Genomic DNA, 13310 nt, shown 5'->3' with positions numbered 1-13310 from the left:
TTTAAAACCGTACCAGGTACTAGAGTCATTAGTGGCAAGTTTTCAGTACCTGAAAATTGGCCTACTTAAAAAACCTCCAACTGTAACGGTTCATAACACATTCCTGTGACAGTCAGATAGGCAGTGGAGCCATAAATAACGTAAGAGGGGTCCATAGTTATACCATTTGTTTGTGGAACCCTAATAGATATTTATAATTACTTTGATCAGATTCTCAATCAGCCTGTTCTAGCGATTATTTGGTGATATATCTATTATAGACGGGCCTGTTAGTCTAGTGGTTAGTGACCCTGACTGCTATACCGGAGGTCGTGGGTTCGATTCCCAGACAGGACAAATGTTTATGTGATGAGCACGATCATTTGTTCTGTGTCTGGGTCTAATTTATCTATATTATGTATGTATTTAGAAATATATAAGCAGTTTATTAGTTGTCTAGTACTCTTAATACAAGCTCTGCTTAGTTTGAGACTAGATGGCGTTGTGTGAAAGTTGTGGGAATATTATATTATACTAGCTGACCCAGCAAACGTTGTTTTGCCGATGTTTTTTTCTAGTTGTATGTGTTTTTAATGCAAGATTATAAAAAAATAAAAACAAACAATTTCGTCCAAAAAATAAAACAATAAATTTTAGTGTGGGCAACCCTTATCACTTAGGGGTATGGAAAATAGATGTTGTTCTATTCTCAGTCCTACCCAATATGTATACAAAATTTCGTAAGAATCGGTCGTGACACGGGAATTTTATATATTACATTATTATTTATAATTTGTTAGTGTTTAATTTATCAAAAAAATATCAGGAAACTCACCGCTTTATTTCAATTACCACGTACTTGCGCAGATTGTGAGATACACCTTTTTAGGGCTGCCACTTACCAACATCTTAAATGAAAATAATCTAACTTAGGTCCGCTGAAGTTCGATATTTATTTTAATTGTATAAATTCTTACATCTGCTCTTCTTCTTTTTCTAAGTCTCGTCACCGTATTTGTAAGTTGCATTTCAAAACGACATCACCAATCTCCGCGCTTAAAATTTACACAATTTTGTTTGCTATTTCGAAATGTTCATGATATTGCGATAAAAAAAAAACAGTTGTTAATTGTTTGAGAATATATCGTCATTATCAATATCATCAGCCCCTATTCGTCTACTGCTGGAGATAGTCCTCCCCAATTGCACGCCATCGAGATCTACCTTCGGCTGGGAATATATAAGACTAGGAAAACAGTTAAATAAATGAAATATAAATTATTTTTGTCAACCCTGTATTGGAACTGATTCCGAAGAGATTAAAAGTCTCTTCGGAATCGGTTCCAATACAGGGTTCCAATTCCATTACAAAATACTCGATAATATCACGATAATTTACAGGTGTCGTGTCAGCAGAAACCGCATATCTGCAAATCTTTTCAATAAAACACGAGGTGCTAAAGGTTAGCGATAATTAATAATCACTATGGAGATATTGTGATTATTATAATGTGTGATATAATGAAGAAACACGCTCCAATAGCGTGCGCATCTGCCTTCAGCGATTTGCGGACGAAAGCATTGAATTGCCATCATGACCTTCGGCCAGTAACAATTTGATGTTGTACTAATACATCAAAAACTGCAGGACGCACCTGGAGAGGTTTTAAGCTAAGTGAATATAAAGTAACTTAATACATGGCAACAATTATTTAGCCCAATAATAAACTAAATAGCCGACCCCAACATAGTTGGGGAAAGGCTAGGCCGATGATGTAGAATAAACTAAATAATGGAAATCAGAGAAAATGGAAAGCATGGAAAATTTAAAGTTTACAAAAGAAAACGCGAGCTATAAATAGGCAAAAATCCGCAAAAGAAAGGTAGGTAAGTACAGCAAAGACAGGTGAGGAATTATTTCAATTTCAATCCAGCGACCGGGTATTAGTTATTGTTAAAGAAGTACCTATTTAATATTAAAATCGTTTGTATGCATGGTTTTTGTGAAAGAGAACCGGAAAAAAAGTAAGTTAAAGGATGAGTGGTACAAAACACACTATGAAGAAAAGATTTTCCGCCTCATTCTCAGTAAAAAGAAAAGCGAGATAGTCTTGATTCAGGTAGTAAGACCGACTTAAATTTTCGTTAAAATTTGTCACTCCTTTCTCTTTTACATCCTGTTAAATACAGTCCATCGATCTGTTTTTCCGTCTTTTTTCTCTTTTTCGTTCTTTCTTGTTACTAACTAATAATTATAAGATAGTTTGTCCTTAATATTATAGTCACGTGAAACTTTTATGGCAACAGTAGGTTACTCCTGTATCGAATTTCCAACAAATTCTCAATCATCGTCCCACACAACGCTGTCGGTTGGCTTGTCTCAGCCCTGTTGATGCTGGTGAAACTATCCTAAAGGAGCTTCCTGCCTGGAAAACTTATGTTAGCAGACAAGGTCGTTGAAGAAATAATTCATGCATTTTCTAGTGATAATGTGGTGGAATTGCGATTCAACGCATGTGGGTACGAGAGCGAGTGCAAGTAGCACACGACCGCTTGAATTTACTGTAAAAACTTTTTAATAATAAGAAAAAAAACAGTCATTTTTCGCTCGAAAGGTGTCTGAAAGCTGTAGTTTAAACTGCTGTCAAACTAACATCCAAATTTTCCTCGACCTAATATGCCTAATGACGTTCCGTATTGTGCTCATCTTTAATCGTGATTCCTAACTCTGGAGCCTGATGGGGCAGGTAACCGTGTTGTTCACTGTCTATACTTCATCTCTTCTTATAAGTGTTCCATCCAAGACCAGGCCGAGATTAGAGCCTGAGATTTTAAGGACAGCTGCAGAGAGATAGCTTTGTGTGGATGTTTATAAAAAAACTAACGCCTGTACTATTTAATTATCAACTTTTTTCGTAATTACAATCTACTTATAAATGTATTTCAGGCATTATACTCTAAAACTAAAATTAATAGATAACAATAAAAGTGAGCAACATTTTTCCTCCGAGCACAATTGCTATTTATTTTATAAGTTTCTTGAAATGTTCACACTCATATATGTATTTTGTTGTTTACATCACTATGACATTAGAGGTCAAAATGTATGAAAACCCATAATTAGAACTAATTAGAAGGCTTAACAGAAAGAATAAGCCCATATTGATATGAACACATTTATTTTAGGGTTCCCTAATCTCTTACAGGTCGGAGATGAATGTGGGGTATAAATACGAGGTATTACAGACCTTACCTCTATTATTAATAGCCCTTATCCGTTTGAGATAGTGTGCTGGACTAATGATTAATGATCGAATGGGATTTGGCAATGTACCTTAATTTTTTATGCTTATTTTGCCATTCGAGGCGTTTCCTTGTAAAATCGAGTGCCATAATTTGGCTTCTTTGCTAAAATACTTATTAGGTAATGGTAGTATGAAACAATTCAACAACCTTGTTTTATTTTACTCTTGTTCGTCAAAATTAATTCGACATTTTAAGTGACGGCTCTTACGATCTAACATCAACATAAGATGATTTTGTAGACCAATAATTATTCCCGTGAGTGACATAAATGTGTATGCTAGGTCTCAAAATTTCTGTATTTAATTTTGATGTACCAATCCTCAGATCACCGGAATGATCGACAACAATCTAGGAAATACATGTAAAAATTTCATGAAATAAGTTTTTGGTTGAACAAGTAGGGAATCTTTTCTGTTAGCCTATAAACATATACAACACATATTTGTAGGTCCACAGAGCCCGCTCCGGCGATGTGTAGCCGTTCGGAAGTGAGGACTATCGAGCCGTGTCACCCCACAACACTCTACACAACCAGCTTCGTATTATTTTTCATGCATTCATAATATGAGTTTTATTTCCCTTTATATCCCATACGTTTGTTTCATTCGTTACAATAGATTCCCAATTCATTTTTTTTGTAAAAAAAATAACATATTATCTTGTCCCCATTAAAGTCGGTTCATACAAGACCATATCTGAATACAGATCTCTTTAACTATCACAAAATTAAAAATAAACCAACGCATCGGCGATGACAACTTGAAAAGCCCACTCCTAGGTCTGGTTCGCTGATCTTAAAACTAATAATTTTTAATTATTAAACACGTTTGTTTCCGATATAAATCATCTTTTTCTAAATTTGCGACTATTAATAAATTTATCTCTTTAAACTATTGATCTTTAGTGTTAAGGTTGTTGACATTCAAATATATGTGGAATGTGTTAATATTTAGATAAGACGAGCGTTCCTTCAAGGTGAATTTTACACCGATAACTATGTCTTATCCAAATCGATCGTGTGTTCTTGAGGTAGTCATAAACACAGTCACAGATATTCCTTAATGATTATTATGATTTTGTTGTTCTAATAATAGAATAATACAGTAAGATCAGTTTTTGACCTCAAGAGAAATTAACATAAGTAATAAAAGTGATAAATGTTCGAACTTGATACTAATTATACGCTTAAACCGCAACGTAAATAACTGTAATAAATTATAGTAGTGCAAACAAGTTTTAACATTAGGCACTATATTCACCAGGTAACTGTAACACTGAAGGACAAGGATCTTTGCCAGAATGTGAAGGTAATCAGTTCAAGAAACTGGGTGTCGGTTGTTTGATGAAGTAATTAGGCAGCTCTGAGGGTCTAGAGGTATGGTTGGACTGGTTGTGGATTCGAGTCCCGGTACTCACCTTTGGAGCCGGACACTGCCCCCTGGTTGGACATCAATCATACTAAAGAAAGAATCATATGCCTGTCAGGCCTGCAGGATTGTTCGACTGTGGAGTCGGTGGAGTACGCAAATGATAAAAGAACGAACATGGCTAAAAATCAGTAAAATTCTGACTCTCCGCAGCGGGAGGGATTCCGAACCACCCAAAAGCGGAGGTATTTGATGATTTCCCGTTTGAGACTAGATGGCGTTGTATGGAAGTTTTGGAATATGATAATTATATGTAAGTGTTAAGTGCGCTAATCATTGTTTTTTGACCGCACTGGGGTTCAGGGGCAATATGGCGGTGTTCTTTTAATGATGACCTTGTTTAAATTAGATTATCATCGTCATACATTTTTTGCTGCTGTTTCCACTAGTGATAATGATGTCAAGTGATACGGTCATACCAGTATTTATTATTCTTAAGACTTTTAAACCCAAAAAACATGTCCTTTACACCTATAATATGCAGTTTTAAATACCACCGGACTGACATGAAATAAGGACATTATAAATGATTCTATTTATAACAAGATTTGTGTATATACATTACTAGCTTTTGCCCGCGACTTCGTCCGCGTGGGTAGAAGATATAAGTTATGATTTATACCTGCCCTATTTTTTTCACATTTTCCTTTTTATCTTCGCGCCGCGCCTATTAGTCGCAGCGTGACTTTAGGCTATAAACAGCCTAGTCTTCCTCGATGAATGGTCAATTCAACACCAAAAGAGTTTTTCAATTTGGACCAGTAGTTCCTGAGATTACCGCGTTCAAGCAAACAAACTCTTCAGCTTTATATATTAGTATAGAGTATAGATAAAAAAACGGGTTATTTGAATCATTTATTACTTAAATCGTATTCTGTCCAGAAATATTGTAAAAGAATAGCAAGAAACGGAACAAGTGCGAGTCGGACTCGCGGCACTGAGGGCTCCGTACGAATATTCTAAACTATCACATAGTAAATATCACTTCGGAATAGAAATCTCCTCTACCTCCTCTTTTAAGTCAGATAACTTATAGATATTTTATTTTCTTCCCACTTAGTCCTACTGCTGGGCAAAGGCCTCCCCCAAATCCTTCCACGATTCTCTATTCTGAGCCTCATGGAACCAGGCCGCATGTGACGGGGCAATTGGGAACAGAGATATTATTATAAAAATGCTTAATAATAACAAAATGTTGTTTTATTCAAAACAAGACAAAAATCCGCATGCTACCTACCACTTAAAATGATAAAAATCTCTTTGAGAATTGATCTAAAAGACCATTTTTATTGTAAGTACCGTGCAGTACCTATTTTTTTACGTAAACAAGCATTGTGTAGTCAATTAAAAACTATTTAAAATAGCATTTCATTTGCATCAGACTTGCACTATTCATTGTAAATAAACCTTCATAGTCTCAACTTCATATCAACATCCTTTATCATATATTATTACCTACCGACCAAGTCCAAGACCTAATAATTAAGACATAATAATTGACATCGTATCTTTTTTTTATCTTATCGCTTCAAGTCTAGATACAACAAAGCAGTTATGATGTCGCATTATGTCATGTTTTCTAAATACCTTAACTGTATAGGTGGTCTTTTCAAATTATATACAACTGTAAAAAAAACCGTCAAGTGCGAGTCGGACAAATTATATTTTGGATTTTTATAGCGGCAGCGGAATATATCACCTGTGAAAATTAAAACTGCCTAGCTATTCAGGATTCATAAAATACAGCCTGGTGACGGACTACGATATACGAAAGACAGCAGGGCCTCAGTTATCCTCAATAAGGTTCCAATCTAACCTTTTGCGGGACCCTAAAAACAGCACTGACATTTAATGATTTATGAACGTGCCAAGGCGCTTAATGTGAACGTTGTAGCCAAAATCGCAGCTGTTTTAAAAGCAAGATACATGCATACGGTTGTACGGCACAGCAGCTGGACAACCGTGCGGCTGCTGGCTAACAAGAATAACCATTCTGACAAATGTCTATCGAAAGGTGGCTGGGCTGCGTAACAAGGGCTGGGTTCGAGGACTGCACGGGTAGACGAAAAAAAGGACACGTGTTGTTTTTGGTGATTTTTATTTATCATTCAAACTTGTGATGTCTCGATAAAATAATAAAGAAGTTACACAAATAGAAGCTTATTACATTGCCGACATTGTCGACACACATAAAAATGCAACAGTTGAAGCAAACCATAATTATTTACAAAGATAACAAAATTATATTACGCGTAGTTCCTCTCAAGGAGATCATAATTTACTTAATTACAACTTTTTGTCTGGAAAAAGTCTGGGGTTTCTTTTTGATGTAATAATAATAATAATAATAATAATAATCATTTATTTCTTAGTACATGGTATTACAGATGTTTCAATTTTATATTATAGTTTCACATATACTACCGTATCAGGTGTAGAAATATTATAATTTTACAATAAACACTACTTTAGAATTTCTATATTAACATACTTATTCCGAAAGTTATATTTAGAAATAATTAACAATAACTATTTTTTATCAAACTTATAATCTATGAATTCTTTAACAGAATAGAAGCACATATTTAAAAGCCAAGTAAATATTGCACGTCTAAATTTATTTATAGGCAGCTGTCTGATCTGGGTTGGCAGCTTATTAAAAATTGTTATTGCCATACAAGGGGCGTTACGGCTATATAATTGAAGTCTCTGAGTTGGCACCTCTAATTCGTTTGGGCGTCTTTCTCGGACTCTTCTGGAAATACGCTCATTTATAGGAAAGAGGTGTGAATGCTTCTTAACAAATAAACAAATTTCAAAAACATAAAGACATGGAAGTGGAAGTATCTTTAACCTTTGAAATAATGGCTTACAATGATCTAAATAATCAGCACCACATATGGCTCGGATACATTTTTTTTGTGCTTTAAATGCCCTGTCCACATCTACTGAATTGCCCCATATAACTAGGCCGTAGCGCAGCACTGACGAGATGTATCCATGATATGCGTTTAGGACTGCTGCTTTACTAGCTGTGAGTCTTAGTTTACGAAGTGCAAATACAAATTTGTCTAATTTATTACATACTTTATCAACATGTGCCTTCCAATTCAATTTGCTATCAATTAATATACCTAAAAATAATGTCGATTCTACTGGCTGCAAAATAGTATCATTATATTGAATTGAAATATGATTGGTAGTTGAATTTTTAGTTTGGTACTCTATTAATTTAGTTTTATTTAAGTTTACATGTAGATTATTCTGTTCCAGCCATTGCACTGCTTTTTGTAATTCCTTATTAGTTTCAAATTCTAGTTTATTTTTATTTATGCATCTTATGGTTAGGGTTGTGTCGTCAGCGAACAATGTACATTTATGTTTTAGGTTATTGCAAAGATCGTTAATATAAATTATGAATAAGAGTGGTCCTAGAATGCTGCCTTGAGGTACTCCACAATTATTAGGCTTCAGTTTCGATTTGTATGTAATATTCAAGTTATTTTCTAATTTTGAGAGAACTGTTGTTTGGTGCCGTTTCGATAGATAGCTTTTAAACCAGTCATGTGTTTTTCCTCTAATTCCATACTTCTCTAGTTTAAATAGTAACCGTTTATGAGAAACAAAGTCAAAAGCTTTGCTCATATCTAGAAATACTGATAACGTCGAAATTTTATCATTAAGAGCTTCTGTAACTTGTTTAACTAAAGTAAAGCAGGCGAGTGTAGTCGAGCTTTTCTTTCTAAATCCAAATTGATTTTCATCTAGAATGTTGCGTTTATTGATATAGCTACTAACCTTATCATGCATTACTTTCTCAAAAATCTTTGCTATGATTGGTATTAATGTAATTGGCCTGTAATTATCAACGTTAGAACGATCACCTTTCTTAAAAAGAGGTTTAATTACGGATACTTTTAATCTATCAGGGAATACTCCTTGTTCTAACGACAAATTAATTATGTAACTAAGTGGACTCGCTATATACTTAGCACTTAGTTTTATTATTTTTGTTGTGAGTTCATCATAGCCGGTAGCGGGTGTATTATTCAAAGAGTTAATGATTTTTATTATGTCGTTCATAGTTACTGGGGTTAAAAACAGACTATCTCTTTGTGCGGTAATGTTTATATTACTCAAGTCATTAATTGATTCATCAAAATTATTTTTATGTGTAAGTTCTATAAAATAGTTGTTAATATGATTACATATATCATCAGGATTATTAATAGTTTTATCTTTGTGTACTAATTTTTCAATATTACTTTTATCAGCAGAATTATCAAATTTGTTTTTTATAATGGACCATGTTGCTCTACATTTATTTTTCGAGTTAGAAATGAATTTATCATTATTTATTTGTTGAGATTTTAATATACATTTTTTTAGTATTTTAGAGTATGTTTGGTAGCGTTTTTTATAATAATTTTTACTTATAGCATCATGTTGATAATTATAATATAATATTCGTTTTTTAATGCATGATAATTTCAATCCTTTACTTATCCATTTATTCTTTACTGGCTTATTGCCTTTTTTAACGCGTATTTCGGGAAAACATAATTTGAAAAAAAGAGTGAAAAGGTCGTGAAAAACGTTAAATGACTTATTGCAGCAAATTTCATTGTACACTTCATCAAAGTTTAAAGCTGATATACATTCTAAGAATTTATTGATGTTACTTTTGTTAAAATCTCTGACAGTTTCATACCAAAACTTTACCGTTTCAACCTTTTTTTTATTACTTGGAAGGTAGAATGTAAGTGATTGACCAGTATCGTGATCTGAGAGAGCAAGGTTGTGTATATTAGCATTTACGTCCTTAGATGAAATATTGCTGGCTATTTGATCAATACTAGATTTTTTTCTAGTCGGCAAGTTTATGTGAGCCGATAAATTAAAGTTCTTGAGCACTGACATTAAATCCTTCTTCTGTGTGGTTTCTTTTAGTACATTTATATTCCAATCGCCACTTATGACTACTTGGTTTTTGCTATTATGAGTCAAAATGGATAGTAACAGTTCCAACTTTTTTAAAAATAGATGTGCATCGGAATCTGGTTTCCTATAAATACAAATCACAAAAAGATTATAGTTTGGTACTTCTATACCACAACATTCAAAACAAAATGTAGTCGCAAAATTATTTACTACCGACAATGGAATAAAATCAATACCTTTTTTTACCAGTATGCACGACCCGCCTCGTTTTTTATTAAGTCTTGAGAAATTGGCACCTAACTTGTAGTTTTGTATCTGAAGACATTGCCGTCGTTCACTCTCTCAAACACCATGTCACCCGTCACCTGTAGAATGTAAGAATAATGGCGATCAATATGCGATGAATGGCTGAATATTTTTTGTGCACCGTAGTATATCAATACATTCCGTTAAATATAGTGAATTTAACTCATCTCTTCGCACAAACCCATGTATGGGTAATTCTTTCACGTTGTGAAATGTAATACACCAATCCTATGTGTCATTTTTACACAAATTAAAGCTTTAATAATAATAAAAAAAAACCTGATTCTATCAAACAAAGCATAACTAAAGTTGATAGATCGATATCATTACTTTAATAAAATACACTAATTAATGAGAAAATATTTTTACCGAGACGACATTCAACTCTAAATATGAACATGTATTAACGGACAAAAAGATTTTTTTGTTTGAATTGTTGACCTTGCTTGTTGGTAGAATATAGGTATTATAAAATCATAACAACATGTGCGGACGGCGATAAAAAAAATATAAAATAAATAATAAGCAATTTTAGTTTGACTTTGGATAAATATTTGATAAGTAGTGTTGTTTTATATGTAACACCGGCTTGTTGATATGCGTCTGCCAGAGGATAAATCTCTGTGTCTCAATTTATTTTTTACCCGACTGCGTGACAAGGACGGTGTATGTGCGTGATTTGAATATCAAAACAAATTAAAAACCATTAATCTCCATGTTCTTCGCTTTTGGCAAAGTCTATTAAAGTTACTGATTTCCCAATACCTTTATTATTTGAACCATTGCTGCACTGTAATGAAACTCAAAATTTGTCAAGTACTTACTTAGACTCATCTATTCAAACAATAAGATTAGATTTTAAAAAGTATCTTATACTAGGTACATACATAATGAGAATTAAGCCATGCCATTTGTTTGCTAGCTTTTTTTTCAACTTTAGGTTTAAAACTTTTTGTTTAAAACCTAAAGAGGCACTCTATAACATAAGGTCACTGGTAATCTTAGCGGTTTTTAAACAGGAAATAATGCGACGATTAAATGTTCAACGAGTAAAGTCTAAGTAGTACAACTATATATTTAGTATCTAATAAATAGTACATTACGCCCTTCACTTACACTCGAACTAACTTCCTGTCTTCCCAGCCCTCCCGTACTGTAAACTTCAAGTCTATGCCGTGGCCCGAAGGTTGTGTCAGAAGCGTCCTGGGGTCGAATTTAAGAGTTTTCGGCATGCCGTCAGCCAGCTCCACCTTGTACTTCTTCAGTATCGTTATCAGCCCTGATAATACTTGCATTCTTGCGAACCGCTTCCCTAATGAATTATGAAGGATTAAATGATAGACATATATGATATTATTCTGATGTGCCAAAACAATTATTTGGTATTGGTATTATTTGGTACTACTCACCAATACAAATCCTGGGTCCCTCTCCGTAGGGGAAAAAGGTGTACTGCTTAATGTTTTGTTTATTTTCAGCTAAAAATCTTTCAGGTTTATATTTTTGAGGTTCAGGGAAGAAATCTGGGTTGTAATGCATATGGTAAATTGGAATATGGACACGAACGCCTTTGTCGACACGTAAGCCTGTAGAGAATTCGTAGTCTTCCATAACTTCGCGAGTTAATATTCCAAAAAGCGGATACAATCGGAGAGCTTCGTAGAGGCAGGCATCTAGATACGGCAACTCATTCACACATTCATAGTTGAGCTTGTTCTTATGACGTCGAAGAAATTCATCGACCTCTTGTTGAGCCTTCACCTGCGCCTTTTGGTTCTTGGCCAACTCATATAAAGTATAACTTATCGTAGCCGACGATGTATCAAAACCCGCTGCGAAGAACATTATGCACTGAGCCACCAACAGATCATCATCAACTGGAATTGTGACCTTTGTACCTTTTTCGCTTTTTAAGTTGCTCATACTGTCACCTATTAAATTTTGTTCTTTCTTCAAGACCAAGACTAAATCTACAAAATCATTTCTCGGTGAAGGCTGAAAGTTGCGGCTTTCGAACACTCCTTTCAATAGCTTAGAGAAGAACGCGTCGATTGTGGGTGGGAAAAATTGGAATCCTAAACCGTAGAATATTTTCGGCCAAATGAACCTGAAAACCATTTTAAAACCTCTCCAATTCGAAGCTTCAAATATTTGGCCGGCCATAACCTTAAAGACATTATTTTTGTCACTTCCCATAGCATTTGCTTCGATTCCAAATGCACAAGAGCATATACAGTCCATTGTGTACCTGGCGCTAAGTCCTCTGATCTCAATTACATTAGACATGCTGGTCTCGAGGTCGAGCAAGTCTTCCAAGCAGTGATTACACTTTTCCAGTAAGTAGAACATGGCTTTCATCTTAGCGGAAGAGAACAATGGAGTTAAACTCTGTCGCATTACCTTCCATCGGTCCCCACTGGAGAAAAATAAGTTCTGTGTCATGACTTCGCATTTCACGTAGTTTGATATTTCTCTGCCGTTGAAATAGTAATAGTCTTTGGTGAAGACATCTTTGATGATTTCCGGGCTGTGCACGATGAGTGTTGGTTCTGTACCGTAGTAAGCTCCGAAGTAAGGCTGACCAGGAAACTTTAGGCAGAGCTTCTGTAGGAGTTGACCAGGATATTCTTTCAGTAGGAGATAATTGGCGTAGTTTCCGAATATGGGCCAAGGTTTAACGTGTGGAACATTTTTATTTTTCCAGTAATTAAATTTTTTAATTGATATTAAATAAATCAAAAAACATATAGTTGATAATAAAGTCGCGATCACAAGCAGTGCGCCCATCGTGAAAACACGTTACTGATTACTGTTTGTTTCGACCTTGACGTACACTTATATGTATATAACGAGATTAAAAAACTGACCGAATCTTTTAAATTGATGATTAACAAAAACTAGGTAAAGTATCTACCGATATGCATCTGAAAAAAAATTTCGACAACAGTTATTTTTCTAAGGTAAACCTTTGAGTACGAAACGAAAAAGTAGAGACCCGTGATATCTCATGAACCGTGATAGGTAGACGGTTGAAATTTATGAAAGTTTATTTCAGTCATAAAAATGGATTAATCTTGTTTTAATTTGTCCTATACCTAAGTATATATAACATAATATTAAGATACTGTTTCTAGTTGTGTCTACTGTTTCTACTAGAATTTTCGAGTAAATAATTATGTAACTTACTACTGACACAGTTATCTTCCAGTTATATTTAATCTTAATTAGTAGTATTTAACCATAAATGTCAATGAATAAAGTAAAAACTTTAAAGTGTTATGATATAGTAAATATTCTGAACAAACATAAAGTAACTTTAATTCTTTAGTAATTGATCTCTATCTCTAGTAA

General features: G+C 34.2%; 1 protein-coding gene across 2 annotated transcripts; it reads right to left on the bottom strand.

The window, feature by feature from the left end:
- Positions 1-6841: 6841 nt before the first annotated feature.
- On the bottom strand, positions 6842-13016 carry LOC113506497 (cytochrome P450 6j1-like). Of its 2 annotated transcripts, XM_026889335.1 has the most exons (4): positions 11369-13016; positions 11076-11271; positions 9991-10018; positions 6842-7040 (listed from the first exon to the last, which is right to left on the bottom strand). In XM_026889335.1, exons 1-3 carry the CDS (start codon positions 12744-12746, stop codon positions 10015-10017), a joined length of 1578 nt encoding a protein of 525 aa, XP_026745136.1. In that variant the 5' UTR covers positions 12747-13016; the 3' UTR covers positions 6842-7040; positions 9991-10014. The 2 variants fall into 2 exon arrangements, with proteins under 2 accessions (XP_026745136.1, XP_026745137.1); XM_026889336.1 differs by lacking the exon at positions 6842-7040 and having other exon boundaries at positions 9964-10018.
- Positions 13017-13310: the final 294 nt, after the last annotated feature.

The sequence above is a fragment of the Trichoplusia ni genome (genome assembly GCF_003590095.1).
Source record: "Trichoplusia ni isolate ovarian cell line Hi5 chromosome 18 unlocalized genomic scaffold, tn1 tig00000578_group17, whole genome shotgun sequence".
Taxonomy (NCBI): domain Eukaryota; kingdom Metazoa; phylum Arthropoda; class Insecta; order Lepidoptera; family Noctuidae; genus Trichoplusia; species Trichoplusia ni.
This window is presented reverse-complemented; position numbering and strand designations above follow the sequence as displayed.

Coding starts and splice junctions, on each gene's coding strand:
- LOC113506497 (XM_026889335.1), bottom strand. CDS start 12,746: ATGGGCGCACTGCTTGTGATCGCGACTTTATTATCAACTATATGTTTT. Junction 11,272..11,368: donor GGGACCCAGGATTTGTATTG/GTGAGTAGTACC, acceptor ATAATTCATTAG/GGAAGCGGTTCGCAAGAATG.